At 42.3% G+C, this 19,982-nt stretch overlaps 1 protein-coding gene across 1 annotated transcript in view; it reads right to left on the reverse strand.

Moving 5' to 3' along the window:
• The window catches only part of dchs1a (dachsous cadherin-related 1a), a 152,185-nt gene that overhangs the window by 10,704 nt on the left and 121,499 nt on the right, over positions 1-19,982 (reverse strand). Inside the window, exons 9-22 of the mRNA XM_066677655.1 lie at positions 19,619-19,776; positions 14,825-15,674; positions 10,613-10,852; positions 8,550-8,675; positions 8,092-8,301; positions 6,963-7,829; positions 5,830-5,943; positions 5,492-5,703; positions 4,997-5,148; positions 4,401-4,531; positions 3,789-4,075; positions 2,756-2,894; positions 388-2,636; positions 55-351 (exon numbers count right to left, since the gene is read on the reverse strand). Coding sequence (XP_066533752.1) covers positions 55-351; positions 388-2,636; positions 2,756-2,894; positions 3,789-4,075; positions 4,401-4,531; positions 4,997-5,148; positions 5,492-5,703; positions 5,830-5,943; positions 6,963-7,829; positions 8,092-8,301; positions 8,550-8,675; positions 10,613-10,852; positions 14,825-15,674; positions 19,619-19,776 — 6,032 coding nt within the window. The remainder of the gene's footprint in view (positions 1-54; positions 352-387; positions 2,637-2,755; positions 2,895-3,788; positions 4,076-4,400; positions 4,532-4,996; positions 5,149-5,491; positions 5,704-5,829; positions 5,944-6,962; positions 7,830-8,091; positions 8,302-8,549; positions 8,676-10,612; positions 10,853-14,824; positions 15,675-19,618; positions 19,777-19,982) is intronic.

Genomic DNA, 19,982 nt, shown 5'->3' on the forward strand with positions numbered 1-19,982 from the left:
GGATGCTTTTGGAACAGTACAAGTTTTTTAAGGACTTTAAATTCTCAGCTCAACCTCTTCACTGTGTTCTACAGAGTGTTCAGTCATGCTGATGGGGGCAGATGGGCCTTGGCTGACCCCAAAGGGAGAGATGCCTGGGGAACGGGCAGCAAGTGGTGAAAGGGAGGGTGAAAAGCTGGGGGACATGGCTATTGAGGACGCAGAGCCATCATGGCTGATAGGGGAACGTTTTAAGGAGGACAGGTGGGGAAGAGTTCGTCCAACAGCAGGTTTTGGAAGGACAGTTTTAGCTCCAGGGTGAGCTACAGATGTTATAAGAGGAGGAGGGTCGATTCTGGGTTTGGGATCAGCCTTTGATTTCGGCTGAAATGGCCGCCGCGTGTTAACTGGAGCATTCTCGTCCTTTAGCCGAGCAATCTCTGTAAATACATTTGCCAGGGGCTGGAACTGTGGGCACCAATTTAAGAGGTAGTCCCAGTTATAGCTGCCCCTCAGTTCCTCATCGCTGGCCACAATTGCTGTCAGAGAACCATCCACTAAAGGTTTGCCATCCTCTGGGAAAGCATAGTCTTTAGTCTGTGAGATATTGAGTCCTCTTCCAACCCCAAGGTATACACCACCTTCATCCCGGTACACTGGGGTCTGACCTGCCAAGAGAGTGCCACTTAGGCTTCCCATCTTCTTGCCTTTAAACCACTGGTTTGGGTCCATTCCAGGTTCACCAGAGATGTCAGAGAGCTGGTCAGCATCTTGCTGGATCCCCGAGTCAGGTCCACGGGCAGCAATGTGCTCTTGCATGGAAGAGGAAATACTGGAGACACGTGGATACTCATTGATCATGCGGATCTCATCATCCTCTGCTGCCTCTGCTTCAGCTGAGCCTCGTCCACTAGAGTGGGAAGGGTCCAGCGAACCTCCTCGCGCATAGGGCCCACCTCCACCACTACTCTGGTCTGCAGCATATCCTGGAAGAGTCTGGTGATAGAGTTTCTCACTGCCATGGACTCTGGGTTCATCAAGAGTTTCCAGTACAGTGCCAGGGTTCATGATTCTAGCATGAGCCTCTTGGTACTTCTTCCGTCGTGATCGCAGTAAGAAAAGCACAGCAGCGACTATGATCAAGACCACTACAGCCACTAAAGAAGTGGCGATGACACTTGCCAGCAGCATGTTCATGTCTGAAGTCAAACCAAAGGACGTGTGAGTGACGTCAACACTAAGCTGAGCCGTAGCTATGCGGGAGCTTTCCAACGGGCTGTGGGCTATCACTTCTAGGGTCATCTGACGGGTATCTCTCTTGGAGCGGCTCTCATGCTGGCCATAGGCATCCATCTTTAGTGAGATGACCCCTGTGGAGATGTTGACTTCAAAGTATGGGGAACTTTCTGACAGAGAGTACAGGACAATCCCATCCACGCCTCCATCCTCATCTTTGGCAAGAACTTGACCAATGCTCTGCCCTTTCTTTGCTCCCTCTGGAATGTGGAAGGCAAAGTGTGAGCTGGTAAAAACAGGGTCATACTCATCTTCCCCAGTCACATATACCTGTACTGTAGCAGTTGCTGAGAAATTGCCTGCATCCATTGCCACAGCAATGAAGTGAAACATGTTCATCTTCTCAAAATCAAAACTGTAACGTGTTCTAACTTCCCCAGAAGTCTGGTTGATCACAAAAGACTCTTTGCCATTTCCTGATTTGTCAACCATGTAATATCTAAGGTGTCCAAACGATCCAGCATCGTGATCAATGGCATGCAGCATTGTGACAAGGGTGTTCTGAGGCCGGTTCTCTCGAATGCTGGCCATTAGTGTATTAAGAGGAAAGAAAGGTCGATTGTCATTGATGTCCTTGACTTCTACAGTAACAGGAGCAAGAGCAAAGTGGCCTTGACCATCTGTGGCTTGCACAATTAGTGTATGAGTGGACTGCCACTCATTATCTAAAGACCTCCGCAGACGAAGGGCACCAGTCCACTGGTCTAAAGAGAATAGTTCACTCTCGTCTCCAGAGCTGATAGAGTACTGCACCTCTCCGTTAGGAGTGGAATCTGGATCCAGGGCAGACAATCTTAGTATCTCTTTACCAGTCTCTGTCCCTTCATTGAGGACAACACTATACTCTGGCCTACTGAAGGCTGGTGCATTGTCATTGGTGTCCATTACTGAGATAAGTACAGGAACACTAGAGCTTTGTTGAGGGATGCCACGGTCTGAGGCCACAATAGTGAGGTTGTAGCTAGGCACTAGTTCAAAATCAAGCCTCTCAGCTAAGATCAGAGTTCCAACTATCTGAAATCCACGACCCTCTATGAAGCGCACACTACTTTCAATCTGAAAGGCATTGCCGGTGTTTCCACTGGCGATAGCGAAATCAAATCCACAGTTGTCTCTGAAAAGGTCTGCATCAACAGCCTCTAAAGTGAGGACTGTAGATCCAGGGAGCTCATCCTCTGAAACAGCAGCTCTGTACTCTGTTTGGTGGAACAATGGCGCGTTATCATTGACATCAGTCACATGGACTTGAACAGTGGTGAGAGCCGTCATAGATGGAGTTCCACCGTCACAAGCCTCAATCACCACCAGGAAGGATGGATGTTCAGGATCAAACTCTACCTTCTGGTTGATGAAGAGAGTGCCTGTACAGAGAGAAAACATCATGCTAGATGAAAAATATTTATCACCTAAATTTACAGGAATTTGCCTTCAAACCAGAAATTTACATAGGGGTTTATGACAACAAGTCATGAACACATACCGTTTCTTGGATTGATGGCGAACATGTCTTTTGAGGACACAACTCTATATGTGACCTTTGCATTCTCTCCAGAGTCCTGGTCAGTGGCAGTAACAGTGATAACAGAACTACCAGCTGGTGAGTGCTCAGCAAGTGTGGCCTGACACAAAACAAACAGGTTTTGACAAAGACAGAAAAGACCCATGAGCTTTATTTTGTTCTTGGATGCACTCACTTTTCTTTTTCCAAAAGCTCCATACTAAATAGTAAATGATTTTTATTTCTTTCTGCATTGGCTTTAAAGGATCAATCAAAATGGTGGTGAAGGGGAAAACTTGAAATGAACTACTAGTCAAAATTTAGGACACACTTGTTTCCCCCATTTTCTCTATACAATAATGGGGACAATAAAAACTTACAATAAAGACCCTTCAAGACATGTTGGCTACTGTGGTTGGATTCCACCCACATAAGCTGAATTTCACTTACTGTTCAGATAATTATTTGTAATTATACAAAGGATAAGATGTCCATTAGAGCTTCATACAGGGCCCCACCCACTATCTTCCTACTATTAACCACATTGCTATCATGTAGGCACCTCCCTTACTCAGTGTTTCACTGAATAAAGCCCACAAAACTTCTGGAATGCACAACAGTAAGATTTGACATTCCAGACCCAGCACACTCCAAGCTAGCTTTAGAGACCTATCACGCTCCTGTAGATAGAAACACATTGGCCTCCCTGGTGACTAAGTCTGTATCCATAACTATACACACAACACACCATACACACAAACTTTTTGGCCTCTAAAGCTGAACTATGCAAACAGGGATGTAGCAGACTTAATCTTAATCCTCCTGTAAACACCTATTTTATCTGGTCTTTTATACGCATGCCACCCAGGTTCTTTCACCTCAATCACATACTGCAGCTTTTTCCTTTAAAAAATGTATCTACTGCATCCTCAAATGGAATTGTTATCTCCATAAAATACATTATCCAACATATAATATCTTAACAACAATCAAACATTTCTCCTACTGTCTGTACCTGGTAAAAAGCCTGTGTGAAGACTGGAGCATTATCATTCACATCCTCCACCAGCACTGTCAGATTGGCCTGGCTCTGGTGCATGGAGTCTGATGTGCTGACAGTCACAGTGTACCATGTCCTCTCCTCGTAGTCCAACTGACCAGTCAGTGAGACCCCACCTCCATAGCGGTGTATCCCAAATTTCCCCTGGGAGTCTGCATCCAGATGCAAAGAATAAAAGAGTGCAGGGCCAGAGTCTACATCATTCCCCGTCACCTGTGTGATCACTGTTCCGATCAGAGTGTCTGAAAGAAATAAATTGACATTCACATGTGAAAACTGAATTTCATGAGGTCACTTAGAATAACAGAGTATGTACATGAGTATTACAGCTTTCCGCCCTTGGGCTGTCATGTCTGTGTATTTGCTTTTCATTTTCACAAATCCAGGAAAATATGATCCTACATCCTTTTGACAGGATGTGATCAGTGGAAGCAATTTGGGGAGAGGAGGTAATTGTAATTGAGTTGATCTTTCAGCACTGTGAGTCTGACCCACTTCTGACCGGAGCATCGGCTAGAGTTCACTGATAACATCAGAGCAACTGAGTTCACTCGCCAGTCAACTCACTCTCAGGGACCCTCACTTCGCGAGGGATGGGGATGGTGGGCCGGTTATCATTCAGATCCACTATGATAACGGTGAGCGTGGCGGAGCCTGCTAATCGAGGGCTGCCCCTGTCCGTCGCCATGACGACCAACCTGTAAACACACAAAAACAATTTTAGAAACATGGGTCTATTTTTCAGCCTCGAATATAAAAACGAATAGCCAACAGTATTGCTCATCCAATAAGCTACAATTGGGTATTATTATGTTTGACACAAGCCTCTACTCTTGTGTGAAGATTTTACACTACATAAAATATTGCTGTGAACATTTGATGATTGCAGCCACAAGAACATGAATGGGATCATATATAAATATATACTGAGGTTGGATGATTAATTGTGGATCACAGAAACCACCCCAACTTATCCCAAAGTAGTGGATGGAGATCCATTACTTCAGAGAAAACATTCCCACAGCTCCAAAGCTCTGCTCCACAGTGTCCATATACCTTAACATCTAGTTATAGCTGAATTAACACAATCATGAGGGGTGCCTAAAAACCTTTGGACATATATATTATTTATCAGTATTTAGAGAACACAAACAATGAAATACTTGGTCTGTGTCCAGATTTCTCTGTCCATGATGGCTGCTGTTGAAATGCTGCCCGTGAGAGAATCAATCTTGAACAGGCCGCTCATGGTGGATGACCTAATGGAGTAGGTCACCTGGCCGTTTTGACCCTGGTCAAGGTCATCCGCCAGCACCTGAGGAAATTATCGGTCAGATTTAGAAAGAAAACACATTCGGATTTGCAACAGCTGCTGAGATGTAACATGAAACTCTGAGTAATATTGGACTTGGAAGCGCTCCTTTTTTTTGAGAGAGAATAAAGAAAGGAATATGGTTGTAGTTGTGCAGAACAGCTGAGACTCTATTTTAATCTTGAGTAATAAAAACAATGACGGGAAAGCCGCAGAAACTGTACAGATCTGTGCTGAAACTGTTCAGATCTCTGCCATTAAAAAGGGCACAAGGGGCTTTTAGTCCACAAATTCGCACTTTTACAAGAGTCTGGCCTTATGAAAACATGGGGGTGAGCTACTGCACCTGAATGATGGGGAAGTCATAGCCCTGGGCCTCACGAACATAAGCCACATAATTGTGGAGCTGGAAGCGGGGCAAGTTGTCATTGACGTCTTGCAGGATCAAGTTAACTGCCATAAAGGAGCTGGAGGAGGCAGTTTCAGCTTTGACCACTAGGCGGATACGTGGGGTTTCCTCAAAGTCCAGCCCTTTGGAGCTCTCCACCCAAATTTCTCCTGAAGAAAAAAAGATACGCAGTAAAACAACTGCTACAGTCATAGAATTGAGTTGTGTTAGATGGAGGTTTAAAAATAACTGGACATGTTTTCTTTGAACACTGTAAACTGTAACTATACTCTCACCTGTAGTAGAGCTGATGCTGAAAGACTGTAGCTTGTTACCACTGAAGATGCTGTAGGCAATTCCAAAACGGGATCCATCAGGATACTGCGCCTGGATCTGCACCACTGCAGTCCCTAAGTGGTCCATGAAGAACGTAATATTGAAAAAAAAAACACTACTGGCATATGTAGACTCCACATTATAAATACTTCATGAATATGCATTGTTGTTCAATACAGGTTTTTATTTTCATCAAAACTATTCACACTGGACAAAATTAAATTTTCTTGGAAGATTTGCACCTGGTTCAACTTTATTTTTAAGCTGCATAAAGGAAAAAATATGCAAAAGACTTTCGTTGTTCATACGTAACGTAAACACCAAAACTGTGTACATCTGATTTTCGAAAACGGAAAGCCGCAAGAAGGGTTTCATAAAAGAGTTAATATTTTATAATGATTTTTCTGTAGGCATGTGTCTTCAGTCATACGTAGGCAGTTCTGTCTGACTGGGAGCTTAGACACAAAAAAACTGGTTGTTGCGATGCTAAAGCCAAAGATAAAAAAAGACTGGCCAGTTTTTGTCTCTGGAAAACTTTCACAATGATTGAACAGAGGGCAAATATTATAATGTCGTGTTGAAATTTGGTGTCTGTACATCTGTGTTTGTTGAACAATCATTTATCCATGTGTTCCAATCAATTTACTGTCATCTATACAAGTCACACAAACAAATCGTGTTCAGTGTGTAAATGTCTTTAGACTGAATACAGATTTCTGGCTTCTAAATACATAAAAATTCCAAATAGTATTTAATATGTATAAAAAACTACTGAAAACCCTACACTACTAAATAAACATATATAAACTACTTAATATGTATTTCCAATACTACTGAATAAATACAAATAATGCTACTAAATACATATACTATATTCTGAGGACTTTTACATTGTAGTAAGGTCTTTGTTGTATTCCTGTGGTGTAATTTGTATTATAAAAATACAGTAAACAAGAGCAAAAATATCGTTAAACAGGGCATTTTCTACTCCACTACTCACAGGATGAGCATCAAGCATCTCCCCTTGTCTAAACAGCCTTGTTTAGAAACACAGAGCTTGATAAAGAAACTTTGAGCTAAACCCAGCCCTTACCTTTAGCTGCATTTTCCTGTAGACTGACATCCTTGGAGTTACGGCTGAAGCGGATACCCCTGTAGCTTTGCTCCCGTATGTAGACCACCACCACTCCCAGTGAGGACTGGGGAGGGCTTCCCTGGTCCATGGCTTGCACTATCAGGGTCCGCTGGTTTTGAGTCAAGCTGTGGAGCTTCTCTGTGGCCTGAATGTCTCCGGTCAGTGAGTTTATGGTGAAGCCTTTTACAGCATTGGCAAAACGATAAAAGACTGAACCATTTGCCCCAAAGTCCTTGTCCTCTGCTCTCATGGTGGCCAGCACTCGATGGCTTGCCACACTGCTGCTGGTGATGTTGATGATGAGGGGATCAGTGATGAAAAAGGGAGCATTATCATTTACATCGAGAATGTGGATGGTTATGTGAGCAGAAGAATTGTGAGGGTCTCCAGCGGAGGAGTCCATGGCATACACTTGGAAGCTGTAAGATGAAACTTTCTCCCGGTCCAGTGCAGCTGCCGTGATGATGCGGCCAGTGTGCTGGTCCACAATGAACATTCCTTTGGATTCTCGGCTCAAGAAGTAGGACACCTGTCCATTAGAGCCCTCATCCTGGTCAGTGGCGGTCACTTCCAGAACAAAGGACCCCTCAGGGGAGTCCTCAGCGACATCCACTGTGTAGCTACTGCTGGTAAAAACAGGACTGTTGTCGTTCAGGTCCAGGACACTGATGTCCAGGGTGACTGTGCTGCTGAGGGAAGGGGTGCCCAGATCATAAGCCTCCACAGTGAGTGTGTACCGACCTTTCTGCTCCCTGTCCAAAGCCCTTGAGGTGGACAAAACACCCAGTTTACGGTCCAAGTGGAAGTCACCCGAAGGGTCTCCATCTTAAAAAAGATGCATCAGATATCAGACCATTTATTACATAAGCTAATTCATTAGCAAAACTGGAATGATAATAAGCATTCTAATAATATATAATTAAAATCATTTGAATATTAATTATTAACACTAATAAATAAATGAAAACATTAAGTCATTTTTGAGGGGACTGAAGCCAAAAGACGCAAGATTAATGGATAGATAGAGATAGACAGACAGTTGCCATTTGGAAGGATGGTTGGATGGTAGCTGACCAGTAGCTCTTACCTGTGATTCTGTACTGCACCTGTCCACCATCGCCTGCGTCTACATCAGTGGCTCTGAGGGTGAACAAGGTCACTGGGTCTAGGTTCTCAGGGACCTCCAGGCTGTAATACACCCTCCCAAATGACGGCCTGTTGTCATTCTCATCCAACACTGTGATACGCACTGTGGCCTTGGCAAAATTAGCTGGAAAACAACTGTCTTTTGCGTAAACTGTTCAAAGAGACAGAGGTTAATTATAAGGTGTTTCTTCTAGTCTCTGAAATAGATGTCAGCACAGTTCCAGCAGGAGCTCATGTCAGCCCTGTTATGGCATTAAACTGGTACTGTTGAATCCATTTGTATTCATAAATGTAGTAATTACATGCTTGCTTGGCAACTAGTAGCTGAAGAGCCAGATTTCTTTTTTCATCTCATACATAATACAACAAGTCAGCTATTTGCTGCTGGCAGCAGAGTACCTGTCACTGTGTAATCCTCCTGGGCTTCCCTGTCCAGGGCTCTGGTGGTTACTATCACACCTGTCACTGGGTGGATGCTGAAATCGTCATCTGTCAGGCCTCCATATGTCACAGCTCCATTGCTCCCTGTGGGAAACCATATTAAAATGGTGCACAAACGTTATAAATCTCCAGCTCAAAAAGAAAGCTACAAATTTTCTAAGTGAAAACATGAAAACTTATCCTCTACAGGGGCAACCTTACACAAAAAAAATGTCATATGCAAAGGGTAGAACACATTGGAATTCATCTACAAAGAACATGGCATTTTTGTGTTATTTTTCTACTATTTCTGATGGTTTGTTGTGTTTAATTCATATTTATTCATCACTGTATCTGGTTCAGGGTCACGGTGGGACTAAAGCCTACCTGGAATCTCTGGACGTAAGGTAGCAACACACCATGGACATGGCACCAGTCCATAAGTACACACACACACAAACACACACACACACACACAAACCTATAGGAGTTTCACAGAACCAATCCACCTACCAACAAGTGTTTTTTGATTGTGGGAAGCAACTGTACCACCCACAAGAAATCCACAAAGACACAGAGAGAACATACAAAATTTCTTATAGACAGTTCCCGGAGGTCGGGAGTGAATCTGTAAACCAAGGACCCTGGAGCGGTGTAACAGGAGCCCTATATGTAGGATCACCGAGCTGCCGACTGTGTTTAATCCTGTGTTTAGGAGTGTGCCTCATATTTGTACAGGTCATATTTCATGTATTTTCTTTTCCCAGTAGGTTAAACTCAGCAAATTGAAGTAGATGAGCATTAAAAATAATCAGAATTGTGTTCTCTGTAAGAGGATATGGGTGTTCCAAACTTTTGCACACATCTGCACCCAATTCATACAGCCCTGCCTGTGTCATGCAGTAGCTTAGAGCTCACTCTCCAAGCTCAGAGGACTGTCCTCATGTCCCTGTGCTAAATCTGAACAGTATCTATATCAAATTAGCCACATCTGCATGAGGAAGAAAATAGCCACGGCTCTCACGAGACTGTGTACACAATGCACAATTGGCTTTTCTCACGAAACGGGTAAACACATGCGGTGTGTTGGGCTTTTTTTATTTGTTTGTAGTTTATTTTGCTGTCTAAGCAGTTGGCTATGGTGGCCTTCCCTCCCCCTGCCACTGGGTTGCCAGATTGCGTGCTAACAGCGAACAGTCTGGCAGAGCATCACCTGTTTTCCCCACTAATTGCTCCTGGGGAGTCAGTTTATAATCCTTCTGTTTTATGTGCTCCTGAGTAAGGCCAGGAGAATGTAGCCCTCCCCCAGTACCACCACCAATTAAAACCACTCGTCTTCATGATGTGTTTAGCTCCGCCAAGCACGACAAAGATGCAGGAAGAAAATGACGCTCATAAACAAACATGTTTATCCTCATTTTCACAGTCTGACGAACCTCCAAGGTGGAGACAAGGAGAGATAGCTGCAGTGCTTGGTGTTTAAGCAGTGTGGGATAACTCTGTTAAGTGTGGAGAATGGGAAATCTTACAGCACAGGGTTAAAGTTAGAGACCACCCTTACTTTCAATTTCTAGTCAAGAGACAGCAAAACACATATTTAACAGATAACTTCTTGCATAATTTTCCACACTCCGAGGCTCATAGTTTTCTCCTCAGTCCTATTTATCTAATGGTGACAGTCTGGGTGATCTAGAATGCCTTGCACCATCATTATTATCCCAACTTTCAACCACTTTTAAAAACTTTCGTGACCAAAATATATTATGGGAAATGACTCTAGAATCACCTCCAAAGTTGAGCATTATAATATGTTTGTGTATTTGGAACCAAATGCTTGTAATTTGTAAAATTATTAATATTTTTCAGGTTCAGGGTTTGAGCCTTGCATCATTGATTTTGAGAAGTTTGGTGTGTTCTCTCTGTGTCTGAGTAGGTGTCCTCTGGGTGCTCCAGTTTCCTCCCACAGTCCAAAAACACATTAATAGGTGGAATGGTTGTATACAATTGCCCACCAATGAGGGCATATAGAGCCTGAATCTCACCTTGATCCAAGTCTGAAGCTGATACCACCAGAACAGTGGCTCCTGCTGGCTGGTTTTCAGTGATGAAGGCCTCATACATGCTCTCTTCAAAGAATGGCACTTCATCATTGACGTCAATCACTTGCACAGTCACTAGTTGAGTGTTGGACAGCTGGGGGACACCATGGTCTTCTGCTGTTATGGTCAGATTGAATTGAGCCTCCTCCTCACGATCAATCGGCTTGAGGATAGATAAAGACCCTGTGGGGAGAGAGTCATTAGCCAAAAAATGTAATCAGTTCTGTAACTGTTTTAATGGGAGTGGAATTTTCATTAGTCAATAATGATGTTTTCTGCCACTTGCAGCAAAAACATTTCTTCACTGAATACAGACATTAAAAAGTTTGCTCCTAATTATGCACAAGCACGCTTGATGTTCACACACACCCACACACACACGCTAGCCGATTCTACATTAGCCGCTTGCATGCGATTCTCTTCGCCACATTCATAAAGTTAAGAGTCGAGAGCCAACGCCTCTCTGTGGTAAAAAAGGAAAAAAAGAAAAAGAGGTGAGAAACAGAGGCAGGAGAACAGAATGGTGGGATGGGCAAACAAGAAGAGGGAAGAGGGAAAACAGCTCTCCCTACCTGAATGCAAATTTTTTTGTAGTCGTAACAAGCTCAAACTATCTGCCCAAAGTTTATGAGTTCTTTCCACGGTGAGCACTTCAGCGCTGGAAGGGAGCAAGCAAACAAAGCTCCAGACACGCAACTCCCTGCCTGCCGTGCCCTGCCCAAATTACAGCTGCCCTCTCCTCCATACTCCCCCCGAACCAGACCCCAACACCAACACGAAACCTCATTGATCTGATCTCCATTTCACGCTTTTTACACAAGCCACCACACCCGTTCAGCTGGGCAGCGGAGGCACGGGATCATGGCCACTGCAGGCTGTTTTGGTTCTGGTTCTGATTTCTGCCTTAGTTCTATCATCCTAGCACTCTGCTAACGTGCCCCCGAGCCCTTAATCTGGTTAGAATTAGCAGCTCAAGCTCACGCAGCCTCTCAGACTCCTTCACAATCTCTCTCAAAGGAAAAACAGCACTGCTGAGGGACAAGGTGTTCTGCCTCATATTACAGACAGTGTGCAAATTTTACAGATTTCAAATTTCTCTGAATATATAGGGTCAGGTAAGTGTTACTGCACTGAAGCTACAAGGTTAACAAGACTAAAAGTGGAGTAATTATGCATTGAAGTGTGATAACACAAAGAAATACATGACACATGTACATGGCTGAGATGTGATAATGCAGGGTGAATAATCTGCAATCTACCTGCATTGTCGTAAGGTAGCAGCACCTATCAACAACTCATTCTAAAATTTTCACTCCCTTGCCTCTGTGTGACAAATTTCTATTTACAAAAATGCAGGAATGGGCCCAATAGCTAAAAAGAGTAGCATTAGCTACCTGGCAGGCTAATTTTTTTCCATACTTTTGTTCATTTTATAAACACCAATATGCCATACAATATGAAAAGACATAACTAGTTCATATGAATCAATTTAGTGCAGTTGGAGGCGAGCATGTAATGGTTCAGATATAAAAAAGGGTAACTGGTGTGGTACAGGCTAACTTATTAGCTACATTAGCCTCGTAGCTGCAGTGCAATAGATACTGCTATATTGGTCTCAAAGGAAACTGTAGCATCAGAGTAATGCACATACTGCGCAAGAGCAGACAGCCATTATTCAGAACAAGTGGGGTTACCAGCACAAGAAATATCCATAAACATATATGAAATGTAATTTACATGAGTGGTATCAAAAGTTATGTAAAGATGTGAACTTCAGTCTTGACTAATTGGGTACAGAGCTGAAAATATCCCAGTTGTGATGGAACATCTCAATTAAAAAAATAAAAAAAGGGCCTACAGCTTTGTTAAAAGTTCGTGAGAAGGGGCGGTTCAGATCCTAGAGGTTGAAAAAGTGCAGCAAAGTGTTTGAAAAGGAGCAGGGATGGAGTCTAGGGTTTAAACCCACACGGCACACGTTTGAACTGCTTCCATGTTTGCATAGGGCCTTCGGGCTTGCTCCTGCTCTGCCTGGTGAAGCTCACACATGTCTGAAGGAGCTGTAAAGAAAAGCCTGGCAGAGCAGAGGAACGCTGTTCTGCTGGGACGCCTGTCTCAGGAGAAACATGCTGTAAATAGCTACCAGCAGTGTAGGCATGATGTCTCCTGATCTCTGCTATATATCATGAGAATGAACACACACTGGTGTGTACACACACACACACACACACACAATCTTGTATATGGGAATTGTAGGGAAATAACATAGACTTTCATTCCATATGTGCAGAACTAACACTTACTTTTCCATAAGTAACACTAGCTTAATCCTAACTTTAAGCCTAACCTTAGAACATACTGTCACCTTAAAGTAATAATGATTTACATTGTGTGAACAAGCTGATGGCCTCCACAAGGTAGACACACACACACACACACACAAATTTTTCACTGTAATGTGGAGATATTATTTTGACCTACATTTTGAGAAGTTAACCAAAACTATTACTTGTCTAACCCTAAAACTTACCTTTAAACATTTTCACCTTAAAACTGAATGATTTACAATGTGGGGACTTGCTTGTGGTCACCATAAGGAAGACAATTCCCCACAATTTAAATGACTAAACAGATTATGTTCCCCACAAAGTGAAACCTTGCACGCATACACACATGCACACCACACACACGCACACACACAAATAAAAAGGCCGAGCAGCATGAGTAACACTCTTGCCTCACTAAAGAAACTGGCTTTGAGTTCTTTGACGCAAGTGCTGAAAGGTGGAGCTGTGGAGCTGTGCAAAATTAAACGCATCCAGTTCTATGCAAATGTTTAGGGACTGCTAAACAGTATATAACTTATGTGAAGTGAAAAGTAGTACACATCCCCTACAGTGAATCTACCTCACATTTTAATGCACACTACTGGGATTAGATACAAATTTATTGCACACTCACGATTATTATTATTATTATTATTATTATTATTATTATTATTATTATCATTTATTTATTTATTTATTTACAAGTCCAGGCATTTTCAATATGACAAACTCATATAACATAAATAGTCTGCAAAAAAGGCCATGAGGATGTGTGCATTTCTTATATCAGCTAAATGTTTGCATATAATTATATGGCCATGGACATTCTGAAAAAGAGAGGAGAGGAGAACCCATCCCACCACTCAGACCACCCTATAATCCAAGCAGGGGAGTGTTTGTGGGGTACCTACAATGTACTTAACCTAGACAATGAGTTAAACAGTTTATTCCAATAGACACACACACACAAATCACCTGACATAAAAAGTATGTCAACATTCATGTATTAACCAAACTGTGTCAGCGGAAATAATCATAAACTATGTGTGGGGGTCTAATTTAGGGGTTATGAAAGTCTTTTGTAGGTGTCATGGAGTCTTATGCACAGTGACCTACAGTAAAACATAAACAGCTCTGAACACAGCTTTAAATTACACTTTGGGAAACTCAATAAAACACTGCATTCTTCTTTGTGCATTCTGCACTCTCTTAGATTCATTAATTAATTTAATATTTAGCTAAATTCATGATTTAAAACGTGTCCTAATTAGCAGTGCATCTGGGGATAAACACTGAGGCTTACATATGTAAGTGGAAAATTTAATTACCGCTCTTGCATTAATCCTTATGATGTTCAGTCAAATCTAGTTTGTCATGTGGAGTAAAATTAGAGTCAAACAAACAAGAGTCATACCAACACTGTACTTTATCTATTGTAGTTATTATTTAAGTGTTTGAACCAGGAATGTATCATGCATTCATATTCTTTTCAGTGCGTGTACATATATAGATTTTTTTTATAGATTTCTGGAGCCTACCAGTGAAATAACAAGAGAGAGCGAAACATACACAAAAATGTCCTGATTAAATATGAAAATGATAAGAAAGTGAAAGTGAAAAGAGCTAAAAACCAGAGCTTCTGCTGCCCACTCCTCAATCCTGGGCTCTCGTGCTGAACTGAGCTGTAGCTCAATCTCATTTAAAGCAATAGGCTCTGAAAGCGCCACTGAGAACTGCTGTGGTGTTTGACTAAAGCATGTCACTGACATTTCATTAAGACGCTTGGATACATTTCATGCAACATGTGGCAGAGTGTCTTAGAAATTCTTACCAGTGTTTGGATTGAGGCTGAATTTTCCTTCTGCATTTCCATCCTGTATGCGGTAGGACACTCTTCCGTTTTCACCCTGGTCCTGATCCTGAGCCATGACGTACATTAGCACGAAGCCCACTGGTTGGTCTTCCATAACACTGACCACAGTAGGTGAGGTGAACACAGGGGCATTATCGTTCACATCTGTAACATAGATCCGAGCAGTGACTGTCCCATGGCGCTGCTGGCCCACATCCAAAGCTGAATCTGTGGCTTGAACCACCAGCAGGAGGGAAGAGATGCTCTCATGGTCCAGAACCTGGCCCAGGGTCATCACTCCAGTGCTGGGGTCCAGATGTAGGAGCTCTGGACTACTAGGCCATTGCTGTATGATAGAGTAATTCATTTCACTGTTGGGACCACTGCCGTCTTTGTCAGTAGCCTGGAAGGTGTAAACTGTAGACCCAGGCTCCATGCTCTCAGGCACAACTATTGTGATGGGGTCTTCAGGAAATTGTGGGGAATGGTCGTTGCTGTCCTGGACATCGATCTCCAGGGTAACAAAATGGCTTCTGGGCAGTGGTGTGGAGAAATCGTCCACTTCAATCTGGAGAGTGTAGTGTGGCTCCCTCTCAAAGTCCAGCTCATGAGCCAGATACACATCCCCCGTCTGTCGGTCCACTACGAAAGTCCCTTCCTGATCTGTACCCCCAACCACAATATAAGTGACCAGTCCTGCTTCAGGTGGAGAGTGAACATCAGGCGACTGAACACATCCTATGACAGAGCCTGGCTTAGCTCCCTCCACTGGACTGAAGGAGATAGACACAGAGTTGGTGGTGGAGGACACCTTGCTGGAGCTGAGAACCTGTCGGAACAAACACACTTGTTCTCAAAGGATCCTCTGTCTGTACCTCACTCGCTCATTAATTCACTCTTTCACTCACTCACTCACTTCCTCCTTCCCCTCCCTCACTCACTCATTAATTCACTCACTTCCTAACCCATTTAGTCACTCATTTAGTCACTTCATTCACTCATTCCCTCACTCACTCACTCTTTCAGTTCCTCCCTCACACACTCTGTCGTTCAGGTTTAGCAGGCAAAAAGCAATATATTAACACTAGTGAAACCCGAAAAAGAAAAAAAAAACTGTCATGAACCCACACCAGCAGGATCAAATGTGTGCAGGCATGTCTGCAGTCACAAACACAGTGTGTATATGAAGGGACACAGATCTTCGTATGTATAGCAGGGTACGTTAACCACTGATGCAACTGTTTACTAAAATGGGAAATTTTCAATTGGCATGAGTAGCGATACTTCAAATGTGCTGGGGGAGAAAAACAAATCTCCAGGCTGCTGTGGATAAGTGAGGCTAATGTCAATCACACATGGCTTCCCTGTTCATTATAATTTAAAAAGAATTTCCAAATTCTGTTTGATTCTGAAGTTTGGGGCCCAAATGCCAACAGACGCTCACAAATCACAACAATATTGCAGGACACAATTTTTTTACCAAAAAAAAAAAACAAAACTTTTTGGCCATTTTTACAAGCCTTCTGGCGTTAATCATAGTTAATCAGATGGCTCTATGTCTGTCAGGGAATGTAATGCTAGATGAAAGTAAACTTTCATCTAAAAAGTAAAGAATTGGAAATGATCAGAATGCTCAAATTTTTGGATAAGAGCATATCAAAAAAAAAGATGCTCCTGATGACCAATCAAAGGGCTTCAAAGTAAAGCCTAATGTGAAAGTTGCACATTATGCTTTTCATTGATGATACAATGTTTTAATAGTTATGAGAACAAACACACGCACGCACACACACACACACACACACACACACACACACACACACACACACACACACACACACACACACACAGAGAGAGAGATGCTTAGGCGTATGGAGCCAGACAAACTGAAGGAATGACACACATAAGAGCAGACGGGTGGAACAGATGGGCGGATGCAAGAACGGATAGACAAACAAGCGCGCAGACACAGAGAGGATGTGGGACTTGTTTGAGTTTGGGTCTGGGACTTACCACAGCCAATAAATCAACTTGGAATTGTTCAGAAATGTGACACTTGCAGCTTCATAAGATGGATGTACTTGGACAGGAAGCATGGAACAAGCTGTTTGTGGTGGATGACAATGTGCTGAAGCCAACAACACAGGTGTTCATAAATGAACCATTCTCTTCAGCCATGATTCATTCTATTCCCAATAGACACCCATACCTACTCTACCAGGGCAGTTGAAAGACTTGCTTTGAGCCAAGGCTTCTCATGAAACCTAATATGACATTGGACTAATTAATTCCACATTAAGTAATAAATGATACGTCAGGGAAGGTTCCAGTGTAAAATGAACATGAGGTCACTTCCTTCCAGCCCCGGCTGTTTCTGGAACGAGCGAGTGCTTTCTAAAACGATGACATCCGAAAGGCCAGACTTAACAAACTTAAAAATGGCTCACTTAATCCAATCACATATCAATTATAGCCCTGCGTCTTTGTTTTGGAAGGCTGAGAGGAAAATGAAGAGATTGAAATGATGCAATGAATTTTCCCAGCGTTTTTACAAATGGAAATTTACTACTGTTGCTCTCCACAGAGTCTGTTTGAGTGCAGCTGGGTCATAAATAAATTATTATCTTCATTAAGGAAGAGTTTTTTTTGCTGCTTGGAAAGCTACCGAGCCCTTTTGAAATGGAGCCACTTTTGACCTGAAAAGGAGAGGAGCTGAAGGCATTCGCTCCATCTTCGCAAGCGCTGCTCCTCACGAAATAATAATACTCTTGAAAAGCTGCAGACAACAACTGCCAAAAGAGAGGAGACTCTTGAGAGTCAGCCGTTGGTAAGAAAAGTCTTTGAGCACCTAAATTTAGACAGCTGAGAGCCCTTTTTCCCGGCACTAGCTTAGAGCGGGATAATAACATCCAGTAAGTTCCTGGACAGAAGCTACTCCTGAGTATTTGCCGTATGAGAAAGTGTGAATAGAGCAGATGAAGTATAGAAAGTGGATATGATGCACATGGTAAGCACAAATTGAATATGTACATGTGCTAGAGATGAGTGACACTAGCATAGAAACCAGTGATAGTGTCTACATAAGGTGTTGGAGCCACCGGAACAGAGGCATTTCTTAAATGCTACAAATCTTTGGTACTGATGGTGGTGAAAAGCACTGACTAGCAAATTAATCAAATATCTTCCCTTGGAGTGTAGTGACAGAGAGGGTCATAGCACTTCAGACCACATTCAAAACCCCTCACACTGGATGGGGATACTGTCACCCTGGAAGAACTAATATCCATCAGGACAGAAATATGTATTCATAGGATAAAGGTGATCATTCAGAGTACGGTGGCCCATTTATCATATCACAACATTTACAAAGCAAACAAATGCTAAGCACACAACAGTAGTAAAGGGGAAGTCTATGATTCTGGGGTAACACAGTTCTCTCTGGTTGTTTGCATTCAGAAGCTCCGTGTCATTTAAAGTGGGACAGTGTGTTTGAGGGTGAAAAAAGACAGTTATTTGTACACGGCTGAAGCTGTATCTGCAGTTAGTGTGAGTTTGGAAACATTTCCACCTTAAGAGATCCAAAACAACCAAAGTTCTCTCCATTGTCTAAAAAAACTCCAGTGAAAACCTAGCATGCAGGATAGAGACAGTTTTTTTTTTTTCAGACACCGGGGCTTCGTAAACACATAAGACCAGTTTAAAATACGCAAACAAATTGGAGAGCTAGCAAATGGCTAGGAAACATCTTTTGAATTTTATTTAATAGTGATCTATGTTACTAATATTGACAACAAAAACATATAAAACATAAAATTCAATCAGCTAAAAAGTAAATTGCCTTTTCTCAGAGTAGAAAGATGTAGGAAGGATTCCTTTTGGTATAAGGTGGTGTTCCTGCCTGAGCTGGGATGCAAACCCCAAGTGAGTGGAGAGCATCAGTGTTACCCAATACACAACAAGAACCATCACCCATCTGTAAAGTTGTACACCTAGTAACACATTTCTAAAAGCCTTTGTAATTATTCCCACTGTTTGCTGTTCATTTGAGCACAGAAGGAGATTAATACACAGTCATTCAGTAACAGAAGACTGCAATTCCTACTGAATGAACAGAAAGCACTTTGATCCACAACATGCAAAACAAAAACAAACACATTCCACATGGTTGTGGAATGGCTGTGTAATGCATAATGGATTTTCAATCTGCATAACTGATAAATTCATTAGCACTGAATAACAAACAACAGCTCCTACTTTTCCTCACATTTGTGTATTGACCCATAGTTTTAATATATGACTCATGATATTGATAATTATCTCTCAGTAGGCTATCAACATTTCACCAAGCTACTAGCAAAAAAAAAAAAAAAACACGCAGAGAAGAGTGTTATTAAACTCAGTCCTCAAAGTCCATTGGACTATAGCTATCGACCTCTAAAGACATGATTATGTAGAGGAGGAAATGCGCATATAATTAACACTGAAGCCTAACTTTATTTGTGTATGAGGGAAAAATAAATAGTGTTCTTAAAAATCACTAATATCATGTTCTGGGGTAAACAAAATAATTCCATGCAATTGATGACAGTTCAACACACTTGGAGGAGAACACTAAGTGCCAGTTCTCATCGGCTAGCTAACAGGCTGGTCTATTTTTTGCATATTGTAGCTTTCTGACATATTGATATTACAAAGAGCAAAACTGCGTTATTAAGGCAAAAAAATAATAATAATAATAATAAAAAAATAAATAAATAATGCCAGAATGCTGACCTGTATCCTCAGTGTGGCTGCAGAGCTCTTGGGAGGTGAGCCTCGGTCCGTGGCCATGATGGTAAAGCTGTATTCTGGCCGTTCAGTGTGGGTCAGGGGGCTGGAGGTGTGGAGTTCCCCAGTGATGAGGTGCAGAGAGAACCGCTCTGCCCTGGGACCTGTTTATGGCACATACACGGGGAGAAATCTTTGGTCTTGAATGTGAAGAAACTATGTTAATTCTCTGTAAAATAGAGAAACATGCCATATGCCTTGTATCTGTTATAGCAAGAGGAACTAATTGAAGCATCAGGCTGAGCCATATGCCAATGTGACTGTATCATATCATGGTAGACAAATACTTAAAAAGGTATATTTTATTGAT

This window comes from Hoplias malabaricus, chromosome 1 (genome assembly GCF_029633855.1).
Source record: "Hoplias malabaricus isolate fHopMal1 chromosome 1, fHopMal1.hap1, whole genome shotgun sequence".
In the NCBI taxonomy this organism is placed as follows: domain Eukaryota; kingdom Metazoa; phylum Chordata; class Actinopteri; order Characiformes; family Erythrinidae; genus Hoplias; species Hoplias malabaricus.